The sequence below is a fragment of the Canis lupus genome, chromosome 4, assembly GCF_003254725.2.
Source record: "Canis lupus dingo isolate Sandy chromosome 4, ASM325472v2, whole genome shotgun sequence".
In the NCBI taxonomy this organism is placed as follows: domain Eukaryota; kingdom Metazoa; phylum Chordata; class Mammalia; order Carnivora; family Canidae; genus Canis; species Canis lupus.
This window is the reverse complement of record NC_064246.1, coordinates 52,174,493-52,199,326: the sequence shown is the minus strand read 5'-3', so window position 1 is coordinate 52,199,326 and position 24,834 is coordinate 52,174,493. Positions and strand designations below refer to the sequence as shown.

Here is a 24,834-nt window from a genome sequence, read left to right as displayed (position 1 = left end):
GAACTGAATTTCCCCAATTCTGTGGTGTCATCTTGCATACCCGGAGGCTCCACTCACACGGTTTCTCTGTTCCTGAAGACACATACTCACCCCCAAAGCTCAGATCCTTACATCTGCCTTCATCCCCTGGGCCTAAGGGGCCCACCCCAGCTGGTTACCTAGTCCCTCACATCTCCATTCAAATGTCACTTTCTCTGGAAACCTTCCCCAGCCCTTCAGGTTAAATCAGATCCCACTGTAATATACTTTCAGAACACTGTAGACTTTTATTCATTGTCATAGTGGGGTTGTTAATATTTACTTGTGTGGTTGCTTAATGTCTGCTTGCCCCCACTCATCTATGAGCTCCATGAGGGCTGGATCAGCATCGCCACGCTCACTGTGGCATCTACCGCACCTCCCCTGGTCCTGGGTGCACAGCAAACCACCAAGGTGAATGTGAATGAGTGAATGAACAAATGCTGCCAAGAAATAGGCCTTAAGGAAAGCGGAGGCCAGTGTGGAGAGGAGTAGATGTCTGTTTTATTCTGTGCAGCACTGTGACATAGATGTGTCACTCTAAACTTCCTAAACTGCTTTGAGTATAGATTTGTCTTGTCTGAGACGGTGAGCATCCTGAGGGCAGGGTCCTCTTATTCTTTTTTTTTTATTTTCTGCATCTAATACAGGGACCTGTGTCTGATACAGAATCCAATGGAATGACCAAACTAATCAATGGACTCCCTTTTAAAGAAAATGATGATAGTTTCTCCAGTTATTAACTTGTTCATTACACTCTTTCATTACCTCAAAGTGGGCTGTATTCGAGACTGGAAGTGTATCAACAATGCCCACTACCAAGATGACCAAGATGGTGGCTGTGTGATGGCCTATTAGTTCTGGTCATCAGGTTTCTGTGGTCTCTGGCCTACTCGCTAGGTTTCTGCGGCATTTCACAAGTATTGTTAACCGTACCATGTCCAGTAATTGCAAGGGCACGGCATGCATTGGAGGAACAATTGGAAAGACTTATGATTATGATGGAATTTAAAATCATTTTACAAGAGAAGGTGCCTACTGGGTGTCTGTGGAATGTTAGACTCCAGAAAAAGTTGGTTTTATCCAACAGAGAGAGTGTCTCATCCACAAGGAATCTAAATCTATAGATCATGGAAGGTTATGAGTTCACACATGCCTCCTCATCAATGAGCCAGGGCACATAACTAATTGACCATAAGGCTCACTGGGACTAATTAGCAGCTGCATGTGAAGGGCTTGGTTCAGACTTGTAGCACGGAGGATGGCGTTCTAGAATGGCCAGATCCTGGACTCACAGTTCAGTCAGGGCAGGAGGATCGCACTGCTTCTTGGCTGTGAATTGTTGGGGCTCTTGGCTCCTCTGTGGGCCAGTGTACACATGTGCGCCTCCATCTGCTGCCGGCAGAGGGCAGCAGTACGCTGTGCGTGTGCAATTTGCATCCCAGATTGGCAAATCCCCAAGGATTTACAAAGAAAGAGAGTGGGTGTCCCAGGACTACCCAGATTTCTTTTCTCTGGGTGTCAACACTGGTCTGAGTAATTGCAAACACAGACCTTCTACATATGTTGGACTTTGGCTCATCTGAAATACTGAAATGAATACACAACTAGAAGCTGCCATCACAGACAGGAAGTAACTTTAATTAAATATTGTGAAAGTTGAAAAGTTTTTACAGCTTGAATTTTGCAAAAAAAAAAAAAATTATAACAATCTCTACAGTAGTTAGGTTCTCTAACAATTGAACTGTACAGTGCGTGTCTATTCAAAAAGTTTGATAAGAAGGTGAAAGGTTAGTAGATTCAGAGATGACTTCATTAAGCTGCATCCTAGTACAATGTGAGGCCAGGGCATGTCAGGCAATCCAGTCATCCAGAAGCTGTATTTTTCCCCCAAAACTGAAATCTTAATTCTCTGTTTCATTTTCTTCTTAAAGCCATATTCTGTATTTAGGGGAACATCTTTTACTTGTAGAAGTTTTGTGTAGAAGAAAGAGGGTCAGAGGGCCAGAACATCTTTTTATCTAATCAATATAAATAGAGGCAACAGAACACAAATCATACACATTTTAAAGGCTCTTTGGACTTTCCAGAAAAGTTCTAACCACTACACATGGCTGACAGACGGGTGGCGTTTTGTTGTCAGGGTCTGAGCCGGACACCTCGCCGGCTGACCATTCCTTCACAAACGGTTAATGGGCTCACCAGACAAAATATGGCTTTAAATTGTATACATCTTCAGGCCAGCGCTTACCACACGAATTCAGACAACCTTTCTGAGTACCGAGAAGCAATGCGTCCACCTTGCTTACATTTTCCAGTTTTCTTTATTATTATTAATCATCATTATTATTATTTCTCACCTTGAAAAATCAGCTTTCCTCCCCTCCCTTCCCTCCCACAACTCCCATCCCCCACCCGCCCCAACCCATAAAAATCGCACTCCGCCAGTCTAGTGAAAACCATTGCAAAATCCATATGGGGGCATGCACAGTTGCAGCATTGTTGTAAATTTCTTGCTCTACTAGAAAAAGTTACATTGTCTTAAGGTAACAAAACAGTTCTTTTGTGCTTTTCCATTTCTTTGTTTTTTTTTTCTTTTTTCTTTTTCTTTTTTCTTAGAATGTTAGTGATGACTGACAATTCTGGTGCACAGTTACAATGTACAAGTGAAATGAATATGATTTGCATTGTTAAGGCATCCAATCTGCTGGTTTATATTTATGTGAAAGACAGAGGAAATATACAAGCAGACTTAAGAAAGAAAGTATGTTCATTGATTTCTATGAAGTTTCTCCCCCAAATTTAATGCACAAAATGCGTCACTCCAAAGGGAGAGATTCCATGCATATTAATAGAGTAAAACAGCATTAGTTTTTTTTTTCTGTAAGCTTCCAAAGCAAAGGATACATTTTTTTAATCTACAGAACTAAATGCTACAAGAATAATATGCTACTATTTTTTTTTTTTGCCATATATTGGAAAAAACTTCTTAACTTACAAATAATACAAAAATAGACAATGGCTTTTGGGTGGAAATAAAAAAATTGAAGCATGGTTTAAAACAAAACTAAAAATAACTATAAATGAAATGTTTAAAAATCACATTGAAACAGCTAATACAACTGTAGGTGACCAAACAAATACGCACTTTTCACATAGCAAACATACACAATAAAATAAACTGGGAGTGGGAGGAAAAGGAAGAAGGGGAAAGCAATGTACAAATTCCAAAGATAAATACATTATTTATATGGATATTTTACAAAATCCCCTTTAAAACAAAAAGCCTTTTAATTAACTTCGCAAGTATGTGCAAGCTAAAGGTAGTGAGCTTTTTTTTTCTTTGCAAAATATGCAGTAAAATCTTTTTTGTGATATTGAAAAACTGTCTTAAGACATTAAAATGTATAAATAGAACAACGACTTTGGCAAAAATCACAAAAAATCTACAGTATTTATAACTACATACAAAAACACAACAGCAAAGGAAAAAATATCAGGCAAATGCATCCTCCGAGCTTTGCTGCATCTTTGCTATTTATTCTTACTTTTAAGAACACTTCCCAGATGATGAGAGCAAAAATTCCATAGAACAGAAAACTATGTTTTGGAGCTCTCAACCTTCTTCTCCTTTCTCCCAGTTTTCCTTTTACTCTTAATTCCAAAGCACTTAACCTGTCGCTCTAATCTATTATGTTACAAATGGTAAGGGTCACCAAGAGAGGCGCGTTATCTCCAATGGGAAATCTGAAATACCTGCCATGTTGCTTCTGTCAGCTTGTGGAGGATTGGTAGGAATCAGCATTTAGGATGAGTAAACTTTAAACTTGCAAATGGCGGTGTGAAAGTGGGATTTTGGCTTGGTAACTGGAGGGCTTAATGTGGAATTCTGTGCCTGGACCCTGTTCCATGAAGTCTCATAGGAGATTCTCACACAGTATGTGCGCCATCAAGCTCTCAAGAGGCCATCGGCTTCAGAAGAAGTTGACACAAGTGAAAGAGAGAATGATACCAGGTTTCAATACGCAGTTTCAACAATCTGTCTAGAGGCACTGGATTTTTGAGTAGAAGGGAAAAATGTGATCACTTACATCACTTTTTAACTTTCCAGGCTGCATTTATTTACACAGTTACTTAAGACAACAATACAAAAGAGAGAAATAAGCTTGCACTGCTAAGGGATGGCGTGTTAAGTTAGATATTGAAAATGCACTGTCTGAGCTAACTACCATTTGATATGCTTTAAGGCGCAAAAGCCGACCCTTAGTTTTCTAAAAAAATCTAACTGGCATTCCTATTCTGTCCCATACAAGCTTTTTTTTTTTTTTTCTTTTTTATTCTTTTTAACTTTTTTGTAAATATCACCACTTCATTCTCCCTTTACACAGCTTTAAAAACATCATAAATTAAAACATGGAGTCTTATTTATAGTGTCCCTTGTATACAGCTTTATGGTTTATAAAAGACCAATGATTGCAGAGTTAAGCTTTAAAAAAAAAGAAAGTAAAAGAAAAAGTGGATTTGCTTTTATCAACACAGAATAAATATATCCCCCAAATACTCGGGAGGTACAACTTTTAACCAACACTCTGCACTTGCAGATCCCTTCCAATTTCAGTATTTGCAAGGTCGGTGATATTGTTTGTTTAAAAATCTGCAGTTATTGTGATTCCTCTTAAAAAGGCCTGAGTTAAAAGTTCCACTTGGGGACTTGTATCAGATTACTCTCTGTAGCAGAATCCAACCTCTTCATTAATAAAATTCTTCAAGGCAATTCTTTCACATAGGAGGGACAATCATGCCAGATATCGCTGTGGAAAGAGAAGATGAAAGTCAATGGTTTTGCATCCAAGATTCTCACTGAGAAAAACAGGGGGGGGGAACCACCCACACAACACTGTTGGCTGAATAATGTCCTCTCATCTTCCCTGGAATGAGTTTTTGTTATAAAATGTACATGTACTTTATTAAGAATGATAATATATCAGCCTGTGTATGTGTCTTTAATGGGACAGAAGATGCTAAACATCCTCCAAGTCTGATTTCAATTTTAAAAATGTAACTGGAAAGTTGCATAGTTTGAATGCCGCTGGGAAAGCTGCAGCCCCCAAATCTTGCAAAATAGTAAGAATTTGCAATTTGTCACTCTTTGTTTCCCCTCCCCTTCACTTCCATCATACAAAATAAAAGAACTGGTTCATCCCAAATGCCAGCTAGTTCTACGAAAAAACAAAAACAAAAGCAAAAACAAAAAACATGGCTCTGTGCTCTGTATTTGCATGAAGGAATCCTGCCGTCCTTTCAATCCTCCTGCCTGGGAGAAGGGAGCACCGGGAGCCTTGTTCCCTGGGCAAAGAAGCAGGGATAATGTATGAAGCGGGAGGGGAAGACAGGTTTGCAAGAAACTGCAGGATGTCTCCTATACCACTGCTTCACTCAAGGTTCTGGAATGATCTGACCACGTTCCTAGAAAATTACAGCCTAGGAAAGCTGGGGTAAGATCCTGGGGTAATCAAAAAAATCTTTCAAAGGGTTGAGTTAGGAGGCCGCACACAGTGGTATTTAGAAAAGCAGCGACTCCAATAGGCCAGCCTTCCACCTCTGACTTTCCTGCTTTCTGAATATGCTGTGCTCATTACACCCACGCCCCCCACCCCAAGGTAGTTAACCTTTTTCCTTGAACCTCCACTTCCTCAGCTAGAAAATGCAGTTAAGGATATTTGGAAGGCCAGTGGTATTTTTAAGGTTGTTGGAGAATTAAATAAAATAACATATGTGAGGTGCAGCTCCGAGTAAAGACCTCATAGAGGTTAGCTGCTATTACTTTTAATCCATCCCTTCTGCTGCTAGACTAGCTGTGTGACCTTGTGCTGATGGTTTAACCTCTCTGAGCTGTGCTTCCTCTTCAATCAATAGGCACCACCCATTGAATGATGAGCATGAGAAATGAAGGGACGTCTGTAAGAAAGTTAAAATAGTATGGGAACTTTGAAATATGTTGAGGGAAAAGCAATGCGTACATTAGAAGCAAGAAGTGGCCATCTTTGCTTCCAAAGAGGAGAGAGAAAGGCATTGCTTTCTTTTTATTGGCAATTCTAAATTTAAATTGATGTTCTTGTCAGTGATGACTGAGTCTAGAAAGTGGCCCTCTTCGTGTCCTAACTCTCACGTCCAGAAGAATGTGCGTGTTTTTTAAGCAAACCCCAAGTACCACAGATGCTGCTGCAGACACAGGGAGGCTAGTTAAGGCTCAGAGCCCTGCCAGCCCCCCCAACCCTCCTGCTTCCCCTCCCCCACCCCCAGCATTTTAAATTCAATTAAAAAATGTATTTTGCCAAACACTTTTTCCGTTAATTTTTAAACCCATCTGTATTCACAGGGAAATTTAATCCACATGTTTCTGATTCATGTACACGTAAATCATCCAAATGTTGTTTTGCAAGAGCCCTTTCGCAGTCCAAAAGCTCCTGGAGTCTTTTTCGTAAGCCCTCATAAGCCATTTTTCTTAGAAACAGGAAGTGTCTCTTGCCAAACGCAGACCAACTTAAACCCCCAAAGATTCGGGATCAGTTGGAAAAGCAGTCCCCCTTAAGATTCAAGTGAGCCCTAGATCTGACGGAAATGGGGAGCTCAGATTTTCAACCCAAGTCTTAACAGGAGAATTCAAGATGCTGTAGCTCCAAAGGCAAGGGGGCAGGGGGTCTTTGCACTGTGACAGCTCAGCATGGCTCTGCCTCCCTAAAGATCTTTCATCTAGGCTGGAGGTGGGTCCCCGGCACCCTTATTAAAGACAGGCCTTTCTGTGGGAGTTCTAAACCTTTGGCAAGAGAAGCAAGCCCTAGCTCTGCCCTTCACCAAAATCTACTTTGTACGCCTGACATTAAAGGGCAGTCCCCTCTTGGACTATTGGGTACAGCTCAGGCAGTGTCAATATGAGGCAAAGCAGAGAACTGACAAACTTCCTGCTAATTTGGTCAGTGGAACCAGCCATTTATTAATTGGACCCTAAAAATATTGGGATTTTTTTAAAATTCTGGATGGCCAGGAAAAAAAAAATCTAGCAGTGTTTTGTACCTGAATAATGTGCTAGATTAATTAGATTAAACCTCCACTAGGTCCCCATTAAAAATAGTAAAGCAAAATTAAGTGATGTGCTAGTTCATAGCTAACAGTGCTTCTCAATCTGGAATATAGGGGTTGCAAACTCTAATGCCCTGAGAGCCCAGATGGAGAACATAAGTGAGCATAGTGCCCTGATAGGAATTGAGGTGACTCTGCCAAGGGCATGCTTTCTTTAGAAAAGAAAAGAAAAAGCTGCCGCGCAGAAATGCCTGCTCACAACCACCAGATCTGAATTCTTTCAAGAGATGATGGAAAAAAAAAAAAAAAGATGATGGAGACGTGCATTTTTAAAAATACAACCGAGCCCGGTTTATACATCTTAGCAAATAATTGAAATTAAAAACATGCAAACAGACACATCTGAGGGTACCTAGGGGGTGGCTTTGATCTACCCATACTTTCCTACCTTCCCTTTGTTGGTCCTCAGACTTCTCTTAGAGTCTAATGGAAATCATGGAATCTCTCTCCAGAAGAAGGCCCATTCGTACCTACACCCAGAACTCTGCATAAAACACCGGGGTCACAGTTCCTTAAGTCTCATCTGCGACTTCCTAAACTCCAGTCACAGAATACTTCCTGATAAATAAATTTTAGTTTTCAGCCTGTGAGTTGCTACACCTCTAAAGAGGCCTTTTTATAATGTAATCTCCACTGCATGACTGCGGGAAAGCTCCTGGGTTTTTAGGAGCTGTTTTTCTTGTATCTGTGCTGCAATCCTCAAGATTACTTATGTGGGTGAGAGAGATGGTGTTTGAGGCTTGGAATGTTCCAGAAATGCCGCTAGCACACTGATTTGCCCAAGTAGGGGCCATGAAGATTTCCATGAGGACACAACACTCTCAGAGAGCAAGATATGCCAAACATCACAAGACATCGTAAGATCGAGGTGGCTCTGCCATCTTCCCCAGCAGCTGGATGATCACGATCTCTGACAGAAGGTCAGAAACTATTGGCTTGAAAGGCCATGCATTTTGCATTATGGTTTTCACATTTTGATAAGAACAAAGCCAAAATGAAAAGTTTGGCCGAGCTGGGAGAGTTTGGAGTGAGAGGGTAGAATATGGTCTTCCTCGAACCACCATATGTGTGTAAGAATTATGAGCTAATCAGAGACAGAATGGGGGGGAAGATCTTGCACAAACTGAGCATGTGCACAGAGCAAAAGACAATTCCACAAGATCACCCCTGGACTGCGTGACATCTAGAGTCGGGTGGGGCCAGCCAGCCCGCCCGAGCTTCAACAAGGTGAGGTGAGAAAAAAAATCAGTGTGTGAGTACAATTTCTGTGAAATCACGCTGGTCTGGGGGGGGAGGGGTGGCTCAGTCAGTTAGGCCTGTGCCTGCAACTCAGGTCATGATCCTAGGGTCCTGGGATCAAGCCCTACACCCGGCTCCCTGCTCAGTGGGGAGCCTGCCCCTCCCCCTGTTCGTGCCTCTCAAATAAATGCAATCTTTAAAAAAAAAAAAAAAAAGAAAGAAAGAAATCACACTGGTCTTTTGTTTTTAACTTTTCGTTGCAGGGACTGTCCAGGACATGGTTAGGGTTTAAAATCACTACACTGTGGGGAGGTCCAATGGCATACTGACAGCCTCCTTGGGGCTGCCTCTCTCTTGATTAATGAAGTCCTCTGAGGCCTGAAATTGCATAGAATCCATGCTGTAGGGGGTATAAGCTTTCGGAGAAGAGAGAGGACGTCTCCAGGACAGTGGCTGAGCATAGTGGGTCACTCAAGTCTTTGACCTATGAAAATAGAACACACCTGGGGAATCAGGATCAGTATTTATCAATGACTTTACCTAGATAGGAATGGAAGATGTCTCTGCATTATCTCTTTAAATCCAAAATATGGCCACATTTTCCAAAGTTTTTCATGGGCAGTTAATTGGTCTTAACATTCACAAAAGAGTTCTTTGAGCAAATAAATTTAGAGAACTAAATGGAACAGTCCTCTTTTTTTTTTTTTTTTTTTTTTTTTGCTTAACTGTAGGATGTCTCAGAGCTTTTAATAAACTTAGGTGCATTGTGACTCTCCAAGACTGGGATTCAGTAAGTGCCACTTTCTAGATTTGCTTGACCACAAGATTAATTTTTAAAAAAAAAAAAGCATATCTAGTGAGACTCCAAAAGTGCTGAGATAAGAGTTGCTTTATCCCCCCAAAATTTCTCAGACATACAGTAATTTGTCCAAGGTTTTTTCTATCTGGGAGAGAAAAGCCAGTCAGAACCGCAGTAGAACTTGTGAATTATAAAATATATGTACAGAATGGAATTTATGGCTTCCAAGTAAGGACTCCCTTGTTCAACCTTATCCCCACTTCGGTATCCCAGGATGCCAAGTGACTTGCTGGTTACTGCACATTACTCCTTGGCTCCAGGTATCTTTAATCCTCTGCTTCGAAAGCCCCTCCCCATCTCCCTCTTCCTGAATCCTTCTTGCCCTTCATCCAAGGTCCAGTTCATTGGCAGCATTCACCACGAGGCTATTTTAACTTCTCCCTAATCTTTCCTCCTCTGAACTTCCACAGGCGGGCACCCAGTCTCTCCACTGTTGCATTTCCTTTAATACAGGGAAAGATTTTAAGGCCAGGATTTTGTAGTTCACATGGCCTACCCCAGTGGCTTGATGACAGTATGGCCATATAGCACTGGGGCTTAACATAGTAATCAGTCCACTTGGGTTTTAACCCAGGATCTCTCAATTTGCCAGCTGTGGAACTCTGAATGAGCCATCCTCATTTGGCTCTAAGGCTTGATTTCTCCATCTATACAATGGTGACAACAAATAGCCTACAGGTTGGGAATGAGATAATGCAGAAGTCAAGCTGGGAACAAGCCCTCCTGTGTTAGTAGCTGTGACCATCATCATCACCATCATGTGAGATTGCAATGCATGTTCATTGGGGAATAAACATCTATGAAGTGACTAGAGGGGGCCAAGACAGGGCTTCTGGGAAAAAGGCCTTTAAGGAGTTGGCTAAAAAAAAAACCCAGAATGATGTAAAATTAGTAGAGTGGCAGTTGGAGGTACACAGGTCTTTAAAACCCTTGGGATCCCTGGGTGGCTCAGCGGTTTAGCACCTGCCTTCACCCCAAGGCATGAATCCTGGAGTCCCAGGATCAAGGCCACATCAGGCTCCCTGCATGGAGCCTGCTTCTCCCTCTGCCTGTGTCTCTGCCTCCCTCTCTCTCTCTCTCTCTCTCTCTCTCTCTCTCTCTCTCTGTGCCTCTCATGAATAAATAAATAAAATCTTTAAAAAAAACAAAACACTCAAACAGCCTAAACGTGTCACCTCTGAGTTTGTTCATACAGTCCATTTGCTTAAGCCAATGTCTTCCTTTGTCACTTGCCCTGTCTTAATGACCACAGTTATGAACTAGGTGGATCCAAATGGAATTACTGTGACAATGAAAAACGGAAGGAAGAAGGAAGAGGAGCCCCTCCACCCCACCCCGCACCCCCCCACTCGCCTCCTATAGGTCACCCATGTCCTCAATAATGAGGTCATTCTTTAGTTACAGGTCTAGGAGTTCCAATGTCCCTTTCTTCAGGGGAGAATCCAAGGCCAGGCAGGAGCTCCCTGGAAGCAATGATGGAATGCACCATAGGCTGCAGGGATGTGGATAGAGGGCCAAGGTGCAATTCCAGGTATGTGGGCCCTACCTGCTGGGGGTGGTGGCTGGGCATGCAGTGGGCAGGAAGACAGACGAGACAGTTTACAGGAAAACGGTGTCAGTTATTGCAACTTTAATTTCTCTACTCATACCTCTCTCACCCCCCGCCCGGCCACCTCTCAAAGGTAGAGATGTTTGGTACATGAACATATTGGAGGGAAAAAAAAAAAGGCATCAGAAAGAATCTCCTGGACACATGCTCCATTAGAAGGAAAGGGCAACGTCATCCACAATAGCAGATCGAGCACAAAGTGTGTTCCTAAATTTTTCACCTTGAACCCTTCCCACTGTGCAGCTGCACGTGAGAAATGTGATGGAGAGGTGGCGATTCGGTTTCTGGTCAGAACAGAGGGGAACTGTCCCTGTACTTTCAGAACCTGTGCAGACTTGGGTTAGAAATGCCCCGGGTGAGGGGGATCCCTGGGTGGCTCAGCAGTTTAGCGCCTGCCTTTGGCCCAGGGCGCGATCCTGGAGTCCTGGGATTAAGTCCCACATCAGGCTCCCTGCATGGAGCCTGCTTCTCCCTCTGCCTGTGTCTCTGCCTCTCTCTCTCTGTGTCTATCATGAATACATAAATAAATAAATAAATAAATAAATAAATAAATAAATAAATAAAATCTAGTTCATTTACAAAAAAAAAAAAAAAAGAAAGAAATGCCCCGGGTGACAAATGAACAAATTTTGTATGAGTCCCTGTTTTGAAGCCATTTTATTATTACTTAAGAGCACCTGCTGGCGTGTGTGTACACATGCATGCGTGCGCGTAAACACACACACACACACACACACACACACCACCACACCACCACCACCACCACCACCACCACTAGATATTCCCTGAATCTAGGACATTCTACAGCCTGGGCTAAGTCCCTATTTTCAGCCCTTCCTGCAACCCCCCCCCAACCCCCCCCACCCAGGGGTCCAAATGCAGGCAAAGACACTGGGCCTTGCAAAAGGACTGCCTGCTGAAGTCACTGCGGGCCTTTTCTTCTCAAGCACCGCCTCCCCACTCTTGATTACAAACCCTATTCTACCTTATTTTGATAGCAAATCTATGTTTTAATGAGGGTTGTGATAGGCAGCTCAAGTACGGCAGATTTCTGCTTCCCTGTGTGTTATCTTTATTTAAACTCATTGTAAGCTATCCTCAGTTTGCCAGTCAGAGGTGTACTGAGGGTGACAAAGCACCATTAGCTGAAAAAGAGTCAGATTTGTATGACTGGGTGGCTCCCTTCATGGAGGCGGGCGGGACCCGTTGTGAGTAATATTGCTTGCAGTGCAACTCAGATTATTCTCCTCTGCCTTCTCAGATGGCTTTGCCAACGCTCTTCAAGGGAGGGACATAGGCAGGTCATACTAGGCATGACTGGCTGTGCTGGGTAGATTTGCCAGCAGGTTTCTGCAGAATGTTTAGCAGAGCCTGTCTGGAGTCAGAAAGTCAGAGCAATCAGGAGCTCAGGTCCTGGAATCACACAGTTTGGGTTCACTTTTGGCTCTGTCAGTAGCAGCTGTGTGACCTTGAAACTGGGCCTGAATTTTCCCATCTATAGAGAGGGAAGAGCATTCTTCTTTGGAAGAATCAATATAAGGTTATATCAACGTAAGGTGTCTGGTGCAGAGTACATGTGTACTCTGTATAAATAACAAAATATACATACATGTACATACAATACATAATATACATATAAGAGGCAGGGCCGAGAAATCCCAGATGGATCTGCCACTCTCCCGCCCCCCTTCTCTACCAGAGAAGACGGCATGATGACCATTGAGGGAAGGCACTGTGGGGAACCATGCAGGCTGAGGGGTGAGGGGCACAGACCCTGCTGGGGTTGACATTCATCTCCACCATTTATGGGCTATGCCTACAGGCAGGTATTTCCTCTCCTTAAGCTTCAGTTTCATCATCTGTACAATGGAGATCATAATATCCTCATATTTCACTAGGAAGCTATGAGGATTAAATAAGATAAAGCATGCTCAGTGCTGAGCACAGTGCCTGACACATGGTTCGGTGCTAAATAAATGGTAGCTGATTATTTTATTGATCTTATTTCCCTGCCAGCTGGCTTAGGAATCCTGGATGCATCCCTTTTACCCCCTCTGAGTCAGACAGTGCTTGGGAGACGGAAAGAGGAGATGAATTTTTGAGCTCAGGAGTCTGAAGCCAGGTTTGGCCACAAGCTACTGCGGGAAGTCAAGCCCTATCATAACCTCCCTGACCTGGGTGTTCTCATCTGGAAAGTAGGGCTTCAAATGCCCAACACACAGTACTGCTATGGGGGATGAATGAGCTTGTGCAGGTCAACAGTGTCAGCACATGAGAAGAATGTAAGACACAGTGGACCCATTTTAATAGGGTGGGGTTATTTTTCCTCAATGAATAGAGAGGTCACCTCAATTCTTGGTGACTCTTATTTTCCATACTCCATGATGGAGACAAAAATGGAACAATTTTAATATGAACCAGGATGCTCTAGTCTCAACTTGGGGTTTCTGGTTCCCAGAAGTCAGTCTTGGGACTTTGGTCTCCAGTGTTAACCTCAGGGCTTCCCGGTCAGGCCATGGCTCACCCACTCCACATCATCAGCCCCACACACGTTCACTCCAACACAGGCAACAGGAAGGGAAGGTTGAGTGACCTACTTCAGGAGAAGGCCAGTCCCGGGAGAGACCCTGCAGTGGAGAACTTGCTAGAGTCCACAAAAGACTGGTCTGATTATGGCGACCACAGGGAATGAAAGAGGAGAAAAGAGAAATGATGATATTAGTAAGTGGAAATAGTATTCTCAAGCAAATCCCAGGCCTGAGCAGAATTGTTGGCATTGGAAAGAGGACAGCTCAGGCAACTCCAGCTGAGAAGGGATGTGCGGGGCCAGGGGCCTGGGGGCCAGGGCCAAGGAGAGTGAACACAAAGGAACAAACAGAAGGAGGGCAGAGAGAAGCAGGCCAGCCCAAGGTGGATCCCTCACACCAGTGATGCATCTGCCTCAGGCCCTGGGAGGGTGAAGTCCGGGCATCCTGGGGGGCCTGGGTGGGGCTTACCTTGCAGGCTGTTCCCATTGGTGCTGGTGCAGGTGGGAGGCGGGGAGGTCTGGGGTCTGACAACTGGCGCAAAAGCACTCTTCTGTTTCACGGCTGAGACCATGTTGGCTGGTGAGAAGGAGAAGATGCCCGAGGAGCTGCTGCAGTTGGAGGGGAGGCTTGTGGAGGAGGCCATGGTGGGACTGGATGGCACGACTGAATGGGGCAACAGGAGAGGAGAAATCAGCACCTCTCCTGGCATCCTGAGATGAGGTGGCTCAGCCCTGTCCTTCACCCAGCCACCCGGCTCAGGCCACCCTTCCAGCATGAGCCTTCTCTGAACTCTTGGGATCTTATCTGCTTTCATCACTTGGTACTTGGCACATGCCACCTCTTGTTGGTGGTGATCTTTTATGTGATTATTGTGGGCCTACTATGTGCCAGGCAGTGTGCTAGGCACTGGGGCATCCCAGGCCACATAACAAAAGTGCTCTCAAAGGGATAGAGTAGCATGAAACAACAACAAAGGTGAGCATGGCAAACTCTGCAGAGGCAGAGAAAAGAAGCAAAGAAGGCTTCGTGGGGGAGGTGTCAAGGGAAGCATTCTGGGTGGGACCTAAACTAAGACTCTAGCAAAGGGGCTGGTAATATCAGAGGCAGGAGGAGGCCAGCCTGAGACAGTGTGGTCACAGATGGAATGAGAGGTGTGAGGAAGAAGGGTAGGTTGAAGTCAATGCCAGGATTCCAAATTAAAGCACTGGCAGATGGTGGTGTGTATGTGTTCCTGTTCTCCCCATGAAGCTACGAGTTTCTTAAGGATACAACTGTACCTGAATGTCTCACACACACAGATATAGGTAGGTAGGAGGCCAGGTGGGTAAATAGACTGCCACAGGCAATATTTGTGGATAATGCAGAACGACGAGTCAAAGTTCCAAATTCTTTCTATCCCCTGTAGAGCTGTACACGAATACTTGTGAATTAATAAGCAGTAGGATAGGAGCTTTTTAGTAAATACTCACAGTCTAGTAGTAGTGAGGATGTGGATTACCAATGATGGGAGAATTTTGGCAATTCATGGAGGGAGGAAAACCTAGTTGCTTGGAGATATGAGTTTGGTGGAGGCACATTCTCTACCAACCACAGTTCTTTCAGCCTGGCCATTCATATTTCGTTAGTTGCTAATAATGTCATGGTTACTTCAGGAGACAGAGACTTTGTGCACAGTGAGTCCTCTCCTCTTGCGAGCAGTATTTTCATACACTCACCTATTTCCTCCATCTCTGGGAAAAATATGAATCCTGCCCAGTGACTTTCAGGCATTTAATTCAAATCCTAAGTACTTCCTTCTACTGTATTATTTTTCCCATTATGTAATAAACATTTCATATGGCTTTATCATTCACAAGAATCTTCATGCCTTTTTCATCTTATGTCACTGTCAAAGCAACCCTAAGTTGAGGCCTATTACATCCTTTTTACACCTGAGCAAGCTGAACAAGCTGAGACTCAGAAAATAGTTTAGTGACATGCCCAAGGGCCAGAGGCAGAATGTGATGAAGCCAGGAACCAGACTCAAATCCAGTGTCCTTTCCACTACACTACCCTACAAAGGAAACAATCACCGGGGGAAAGGACCCCCTTCCCATGAGCCCACCAGAGTCTAAATTGCTATGTAGGGGGCTGGCCTTCCCTTGGCCTACTGGCTGCAGAAAGAGGGAAGTGGGAATCAAATCCATCTGGGCAGCAACTGCCATCAGAGGGAAATGACCCCTTGGAATCAGCCCTCAGCACTGCACAATCCAAAGGCACCAAATGCTTGACAGAGCAGAACACTGGGCCGCCATCCTTGGAGTTTTCACCAACATGTTCTAAACTGTACTTTTTCTTTTAATGAGGCCAGCATTTTTATACATCTCTTAGGATTTGTAAATGTGAAAATACGCTCAATAATAACACCCATTTAAATTGCAAAACTCCTGCACTGGAGGTTTGATTTTTAAATATTCGTAGACTTGAAATCCTGCTGGTTCACTGAGGAAGGCAATTAATCTCGTTGGCAAATGCGATCATTATGTGTATTTAGAGGTGGGGAGTTTGAGGGGGGTGGTTCACAGAGGAAAGGCTGAAATATAGTCAAGCAGCTCCATTTGTTATAACATTATTAGTTATCAGCCACCACACCACAAAGTGTGTTCACCAGTGCAATGTCTTATTTTATTTTTTATTCTGTTCGGAATTTTTCAACATGAGTGGTTTATGAATAATTAAATATTATGGAGGCAAAAATTCAAATCAGCTGGGCTTTGTGTTTATTGTTTTATTTGCATTTATGCAGATAAAACCGTCCCATCTGAGAGCCTATTTGAGAATTTAATACTATATTTGTGAGCACTGAGGAAATCAATTAATGGAAATTAAATGTTGGAAGTTTCACAGTCTGACAGATGCAATCTCAGGCTGAAGTTGGTGGGTGTCTGCAAGGGCTTGGGAAGACAGCAATCCAAGCCCCTAAATTAAATTGCTACCATATAGCAATTAGTTTATTGATTTAATTAAGAATGCCACCTTTTAATTTTCAGGTCATGATTGAAACATTTTCTGATTGAGTAGATGGGAGAACACTGAAATGATAGATCTATGAGAAACAGTCTTTCAATGAATCAAATTCCTGAAACTGGTCTCATTGACTGGAACAGGCAGACCTAATGTATGCAGATTATTTGGGGGAATTCTAAAGGTACAACAAGCTGCTATTCCAAACAGATAAAGTGGAAATATGAAAGTTAGCACACACTGAGCATAAAAATTCACCAAGAAAGTAAAAGGCCTTAAGTATTACTTTCAGAAATAACCTTTCTCAAAGGCCAACAATGATCTTTCCTCTTTCAAAGATTAGAACATTTCATATTTCCACCATTAGAGACAGCATAGTTTTTAGGGTTTCTTAGCCACGACTCTTTAAAAAAAAATTGTGAGTGTTCTTTCATTTAACAACACATCTTCTATCATTCCACGAATGTCTAAGAGTTTGGCCTCATTTTACAAAACAGAAGAGTTACCCCACACTGTCCAAGATAAACTTGGTTATCTGTGTAAAAATCCCCAGAGGGAGATGGAGAGATTGTAGAGACGCAGCCCAGGACATTTATATGTAAAGATGCTAGTTCCCTGAGGTTCTTTAGGTGCAACCTGAATGTTGTACCAAAAAGTTCCTTAAACTAAACTTCTTTAAGGCAAGGACAATGCACCAAAAAGAATATTTTTTTCTTATGTATGTGTTTTTTTCATCTTGACAGATTTTTGGAAAAAATAAAATTTTTTGTTGTTGTTGTTTTTTGATGTTGCTGTTGTTTGGTTTTTAGTACATATCAAGTACAAAGGGAAAAGAACTTCAAGCGTTTAAAAAAAAAAAAGAAAAGAAAAAAGGAATCCTATTCCTAAAGGGAGACATTTTAAGTTTTAGCCTGTTTTGCCAATGCTACACGAGCAGCACCACTTAGGATCACTCTGTCATCACGGTGATTGAGATTTACTGACTGTGCGTCTTGTGGGCCAGACATTAAGGCAAGCTCATTCCATACATTATTTTATCAAAGTCTCACAACAACTGGTTGGGGTGGGTGTTAGTTCTCCTCCCCATTTTACAGATGAGCAAACTGAGGCTTGGAGGGAGAGAACTTGCACCAGGCCAAGTTCCAGTCAGGAACTGGTAGGGAGCAGGAGTCAAAGCCATCTCCACTCTGACTCGAAGCTTGGGTTCCAGCGATGACATCCTACCGCTCTTTAGGCTTTTAGCAAAGTTCTGAAGACCAGGGAGACTTTAGGATGGGGAAGGTGAGCAAGGGAGGGCACAGATTTCTGCAGAAGACAAATGTCACCTTCAGTCGCATCCCCTGGTGGGGGCCCTGAGGCTGAGGAGACCTGCACAGTGGGGCCACACGCCGGCCACAGGGCCAGCTCTTGGGGCAAAAGCATGCGGAAAGGCAGGACCCACATCTCTACTTACTGGCATAGGGCGAGTTGGCAGCTGAGCCATTGAGGAAAGTTGGGGAGCCGCCCAAGTTGGACATGGCAGCCGTGCCGTATCCGTTCATGCTCGTGCTCACGGAGTTATAGTTGGTCTGCTGCGGGGTGGTGCTCGGCACGTACCCGTGCGGTGACACGCTGCTGGAGTTGCGGGTGAAACCTGAGCGATGGGGGCAAAACCAGGGGTGAGGGCGGCAATCCAGGAAGGCTGAGGGAGAGCAAGGTCTCCGTTTCTTGTCCCGCCGCGGCAGCCCAGAGGGAAGGGGTTGGGTGATTCATGTGCGTGGGTTGGTGGCGCTAGCTCTGTGATTAAAATGGGAAGCGAGCAAAACACACATTTCTTAGGAGATCATAAATACTTAGCAGGGCCGTGAGAAGTGGCAATGCAGGACCTATAAATTATCATTTTGGAGCAGAAATAAATCCCAATCTAAGAGATGTACCCTGGAGTTAACAGGTTCCTATTCCCTGGGCGAGGATGATGTGCTTTGGCCCCTCAGAACTTTAATTCCAACCCTCTTTGCGATCTGTCATTCGTGCTTTATGGGGAAAAGTCAAATGGAGAGATGGCTAAGTGCATGCATCCCTTCTAGCCTCTGAGACCACACGGCAGGGCGTGATAGCTCTAAACCAAATTCCACAGCAATATTTGATACACACAAACTAGGAAATCTCCCCATTTGGAAAGAAAAAAAAAAAACCCTGTTTTTCAATAAAAACTGTTTTGTGCCAAATATATGGTGATGGGGGGGTGGGCGGTACGGGGCTGTGTGGAGAAGCCTGAGGTTGGGAAGAGGCAGGGAAATAGGGAGGGAGGAAACAGGCTCCTGACCCTGATTGGTGGCCTGCGATGCTTCGGAGACATTGACAGCCAGTTGTCCACTGAAGGAATTCACGCCCATCATCCCTGCGTGGACCGAGGTGTTAGTGAGGGCCGGGAGCTGGCTGTGGTTGCGAGGGACACTGTACAGGGCCTCTGCGATGTCAGCTGCTCTCTTCAGAATAATTTCCTGCAAAGTAAAAGGAATACCCCTTTTAGCCACCCCTAGCCATACGCCCAGGAAAACCATCTTTTCCAGTGTTTATTATCTGCCAGGCACGGTGCTCAGGGCTTTCAGTGGTTTAACTGTGTTAACTTCTGCAACCTCTCAGCAAACCTGGGACAAGTCTTATCACCATTGGGCACATATCACAAATAGGGGAACTGAGGCTCAGAGAGACACGAGAGCTCACTTAAAGACAGTCACCTAATTAAGTACAGAGCTGGGCCACATAACCTTGTTCGTCTGGCTTTGAAGGGTCATTGTCTTAGCCATCCCTCACTGCATATGACAGCAGCCTGGGGTCTCCCTTTGCTGCCAGTAACACACAGGAGCACTGGTGTTCTACACACACACACACACACACACACACACACACACAGGCTGCAGCTCATCTCCCCTGCTAAAGTTAAAGGCAGGTTGTAGATGACTACCTGCGTCCCCAATTATCAGTGGAATTGAGTCCCTTGGACACTGATTCAAGTGACACAGAAAAAGGAGTGAATGGTCGCTCAGACTCATAGTTTCCAGAGCAATCTGAATCATATACATAGAGTTGCTCTGTGAATAGGAGCAGACAATTCTATTCAGGCCTTATTATACGTTTTAGGAGAAGAAATCCAACCCCCCTTTTCGTCCTAAATTTGCTTGAAAACCTGAGAGGAATGAAGTAAAACATCAGTAACTCTCTTCCTCAATTAGGAAGTCCATTCCCACGGAAGATTCATTTTAAATAGAGTACCTTTTCTCGTAAGGAAAATGATTTCATACCAAAGATAATAAAAGATTTACAAAATAAGAGAGAAGAACTGAATAGCCTGACATGGCCGGATGACACTGAACTCATGCAAGTGGCTTTCATATTTTTCATCTTTTTTCAGCACAATAAGGAATCCAAGATCGTCAATGGAATGTGGAAGCCCACACCGGTTCGAGAGCCAGTAATGCTCACCTGGTTGTTGTGTGGCATCCCATACAGCGCCTCCACCAGGTCTGCGGCCCTTTTGAGGATTACTTCCTGTCAAGAGAAAAGCAGACACAATCCTCTAGTGAAGGCCAGTTGTTATCTTTTCACAAGATCACGTTCCAGTTCCCCCTGGCCATGCTTTGCTAACGCACTGCTTTAGAGGCAGTAGCTTGGGGAACCCCAGAATGGTGTTAAATCGCCAATTTATCCCTGTTCACATACACACTTAATTGAGTCAAAAGGTGAGCATCATTGGCACTGCAAGATAAAATACATCACTCAATAGTCTGCCATAGGCACGATAAAGCACTCATATGTTTATTGCTGAATACAATTGCGAGGTCATTTACTAGATTACTACAATCGATGTCATTCAGTGCATGTTATGAATCCTTAAGATGTGTTTATTTAGTACTTAATTGCTTATTCCAGGAACCATGACCTTATCAGACAGGTCATTTTCGAGGGATTTCCAATCAATCTTTGGCTACTAGAAGCATGTAGCATTAAACTTCTTTTGTTTATCTCCCTTGTGTGGCAGAGCCATGATATAAGGGAGTGATGGAGTAAATCCACATTTCTGAGGCAATGTGCTGTTTGTCAGAGGCTCTTACAAAAGGATTCTCCTGCCCCCGGAAGCACCAATTTTCATGACTGGCAGAGTCTGTTTCTTTTATAGCAATTCTTTGCTATTTCAGTATTGTTTGTCATTTTTCACATTTGTTCATTCATTCTCATCCTAGATATATGCCCTGCTTTTCATTCCAGTTGAAGAAAAAAAAATGTCTCCCTCTTTTCATTTAGGTAGGCTTCCATTTTTAGCTTGCATGCTTATTTCTAATAAATAGTGCACTCTACAAAAGTGTGTGTGGTGGTAATTTTTTCCTTCAACTAAAAGAAGTCGTTCTCTCTTCATTCTGCCCTAATTGTCTGCCCTAACTGGAAGAGGAAGAGGAAAGTTAAGCTTGTAAAATGGAGGCTTATCAGAGAATCAAACATAAAGGTATGGCATGATTATCAGAGGTGATTTGTAAAAAGATACCTTTATAATATTTTTTTTTTTTTTTGCTGTGGGTAAAGTTGCAAAAAGAAGTTTAACTTTAAATATTTTACACAATAGATTTCTGCATGGAGAAGCAGTGCTATTCGATTTTCGTATACTGTAGACGCTGATCAGAAAATAGGGATGTAATTACATTCATTTTGCTGTCACCATAGCCTCTTCAAAAATCCTTGAACAACTCTTGAAATGACAAGCTTTTAGATACATATTAGCATTTTTCAATTTTAAATTTTCTATAATATAAGATAAAATAGTTGTCATACTGCAATAACTACTTATGACATATATAATGTCCTAAATTCAAAAATGAGAGAGAGGGGTTTTCAGTTCTCAATAAACATTTATGCTTGCCTTAAGTTGCTAAACCCCATTTATAAAACAGTTCAGTTATTTTTCATATAAGGAGTGAAAAGCATTATATAATCAATGGAGTTTGAATCAATACATCTGAAATAATTTCTTTATTTTTAAATGCAAGCTACAAGATAATTTACCACTTTTTGTTTGCAGTATTGTCTGACCACAGCAGTTAATAATTTACTATGGTATGGTCACACTAAACCCTATCCCCATATCAAATTCGGCCTGTGCTGCTTTCACTAAAACCTCATGGCTTTATCTGGCTCTTAGGAAAGATTAAAACAAAATAGGATCAAGTTAGTTTATTTACTAAGATTTGACTTCTCTGGGTCTACATTCATTTATATCTCCAAATAAATATTTATGCCAGTGTTTGGGTTTGGCAGAGAAGGTATTTTTCTTTCTTTTCATTTTAGGAAGAAAACAAGCCTCCTGTTTGTCAAAGGCAAGATGAGGTGCAGTTGGAAGCTGCACTTGTGAATTTCAGTCTTGGAACACCATCTTTGAGGACTCTGAGCAGTGCTTATTTTAATTAATTTCACAGAACCAGGGAGGAGGGAAGTTCAAAATAAGCTCCAAGATCTTTGAAGTTTTCATAAATCTGAAAAAAATCCAACTACCACTATATGCTATACATTTTATTCTCATAATTCTCATATATTTTTGACGATAAAGTTTTCCAATGACACAATCCAATTGTTTCTTTTTCTGCTTGTTCAATACTCAGAGCTCTAACCACCATTAATCCTTTGAAAATGAAACATGTGAATCTTGCTTCATAAAGTTACATCCTTCTTCCATCCAAGGAGCTAGGTCATGCTTTCCCACTAGGCACATCGCCATAGGTGGGTCTGTAGCCCAGTATCACTTCAGACCAGCAGTCTTGTGGTGAGTGAACCTGGATTTCTTGTCCTGAGAGTGATTTCCTTAAATGATATCTTGCCCACTTAAAAATGTCCTTTACTGCAGTATCAACTTTGGGGTTTAAGGGACAGCCCACATTTGATTCAGTTTTGCCAGTGTGATTCAGCTTCTATTAGTTATTTCTGCAAATGGGAAGGGAAAAGGAAATTTCTGGGTCCTCTATGAGTTAGTGCAACGGACCTGGAAGGTGCTTGGATTTTGGTGACCAGAAAATTGCTCTCACCTCCATGTCATTACTGCTCCCAGTGAACTAGCCCCCAAGCGTGTTTGTGTTGGGGATCTAATATATTGCCTTTCAATCAGAGCTGAGAGCCACTGAACACACAGACAGAACATGACGAGCAGGTCAGGAAAGCAATAAAGATTTTACAGAGCTGTCCAAGGTGCTAAATTTACTCAATAATGGGTTTGGCACCATAGTGTTAACCTCTCATTTACTACCAGTTTGAGGGACTAAATTGAAGTAGCTGACTTCATTTACCTTGAAATGTATATTTTATGACATTATGTAAGTAGATTGAAAGGGCACTGCAGTTTTAACAATTTAAAGGCTAAAGCATGTTTAAGATGAAACTTGAATATTTATTGTATATTGCACTTAAAGTATATAGAATGTTAAAATGTATTGATTAAATTTGTAAAAGGCATTATAAAAATGACAGGTAGTATAAAAGATGTATGCCTTTTAAAATCAAATTGATAGTGTATGCTATCTCTTCTGTGGTCACAAGTGTAATTTTTTCGCAGTTTTATATGATAATTTGAAAAATCTGTAATTTCACATTAGGAAATGATTGAGCCTGGGATGTTAAAAAAAAAAGAAAGAAAGAAAGAAAGAAAGAAATTTCCCATAAGGGGAAGAACTGGATGTTTAATATAATCTTTTGTCTCTGAAATTGTTCCTAAAGTCTTATTTTTTGTGGCATTAGAAGGGAGTATAGTATAAGGATTCTTCCATGCTAATATACAATTTTAATATTTCTGAAAAGAAAGAGCACTTGACTAGTACTAATATCTAATTTTTCAAGGCATTTATTTGTCAGGAGAGATTTTCTCTTCTTTTCATAATGTTTAAAACATCTCCCTGTTTGCAGTTTAAAAGATGAAGGCAGAGATTAGATTCTTCTAAGATAATTAATCCTATCCTTAGATTAAAAAATATCCCAGTAGGGAATAAAGAAGACAAATACTAGTATCCTAAATATTGAAAAGCCCCAGAGTCTCCTTATAAGGCTAATGCTTGTTTTCCAATCTACATCCTGAGTCAGTATTTTTATTTTCATGCCCCTGGATCTCCTCTCTTAAAGAGGCAAAAAAATTTTTACTCTTTAAAAACAACAACTTTCACCAATCTATTTTCTCTCATAGTTAAAACCTTGTTTCCCCTATCCTGTTATGACCATTGGCTGATAATAATGTGAGTGAGGTTCTGCAAAGAAAAAAGGGGATAAGCTATATAGATTCTACAGGAACACTGGGGAAACCCAACTCCAAGAGAAACAGTTCAAGGCTAATTGTTATAGGTTTTTACTTATGTTTCAGAGCCTTTATAATAAAGATGTTGAATGGACTAGAAATAAGGAAGGAAGATTCATCTGTACTTTCTATGTTGCAACCCCATCAATTAACAAATTATGTTTGAGCTTCTTGTTGCCCCAGCAGTCAACAAACTGGTATTACTCTCCAGCACTTTTCAAGGCATATTATCTACTTAGAATTAAGGTACAGGGATCAATGGGCATTACAGAAGATTCTCCCTATCATCTGGTCCTACCCTCTCTATCCAATCTCCTCTCCCTACACATCTGAAGAATGGCTCTCTATTCTTGTCTAGCTAGTCCTCTCTAGCCTAGAAGCAAAATGTTGGCTCTTTCCCATCTCCAGGCCTTCATTCCTTTCACCTTTTCTTTATTTGGAATGCTGGCTTCAATCTGTGCCCATTTATAATGCCTTCTCATCCTCCAAAGCCTGGTGATAAAGGTGGTGATGATGGTTTGCTTAATGATAAAAATTACTGTCATTTGTGGAAAGTGGAACATTAACTCATCAGTCTTCACAGAGAGCCTCTTACGGTGCTGTCCACACCACCGTTTTGGCAGATGAGGAAACTAAGAACTCAGAGAGGTCAGCCAACTTTCCCTGTGTCCACACAACTGACCACTGCCTAACTCAAGTGTTAGACATCACAGCCCAAGCTCTTGAGAATGACACTGTTCTATCAGAACGAATTCCTCTTCACCACAGCTTCTAATCTCTCTCATTCCTCTGAGAACAGTGCTGACTGTCCCATCCAGCACAGCACAGCACAGCAGTAGATGGCTGTGGGATCATTTTGCTCTGGCTTTAACTATGTAAGTCTTCACTCTCTGTAAAGACTGTAGGCCCTTTGAGGCCATGAATATTTGATCACTTCTCTAAGCCCCTAGCACAATGTCCAGAAAAGCACAGGCCTTGAGAAATTTTCATTGAAAAGTTTATTCTAAGATGGTTTCTGATTTTTAAAAGTACATGCTTGATTTATATGATGAAATGACAAAGGCATATATTTGTCCTGGTTTATAAAAGCAGAAGACTTAAATTTGGTGTTCCATTTGGCTCCAGACCTTTTAAT

General features: G+C 42.3%; 1 protein-coding gene across 8 annotated transcripts in view; it reads right to left on the bottom strand.

The window, feature by feature from the left end:
* Positions 1-2,795: 2,795 nt before the first annotated feature.
* EBF1 (EBF transcription factor 1) overlaps positions 2,796-24,834 on the bottom strand; it is a 386,065-nt gene continuing 364,026 nt past the window's right edge. For 4 of the 8 annotated variants that reach the window (XM_025434483.3, XM_025434484.3, XM_025434485.3 and 1 more), the window contains exons 12-17: positions 19,862-19,927; positions 18,702-18,879; positions 17,850-18,029; positions 13,862-14,056; positions 13,463-13,531; positions 2,796-4,829 (exon numbers count right to left, since the gene is read on the bottom strand). In XM_025434483.3, coding sequence (XP_025290268.3) covers positions 13,464-13,531; positions 13,862-14,056; positions 17,850-18,029; positions 18,702-18,879; positions 19,862-19,927 — 687 coding nt within the window. In that variant the 3' untranslated portion in view covers positions 2,796-4,829; position 13,463. The remainder of the gene's footprint in view (positions 4,830-13,462; positions 13,532-13,861; positions 14,057-17,849; positions 18,030-18,701; positions 18,880-19,861; positions 19,928-24,834) is intronic. The other 4 variants (XM_025434487.3, XM_025434488.3, XM_049109194.1 and 1 more) reach the window with 1 other exon arrangement.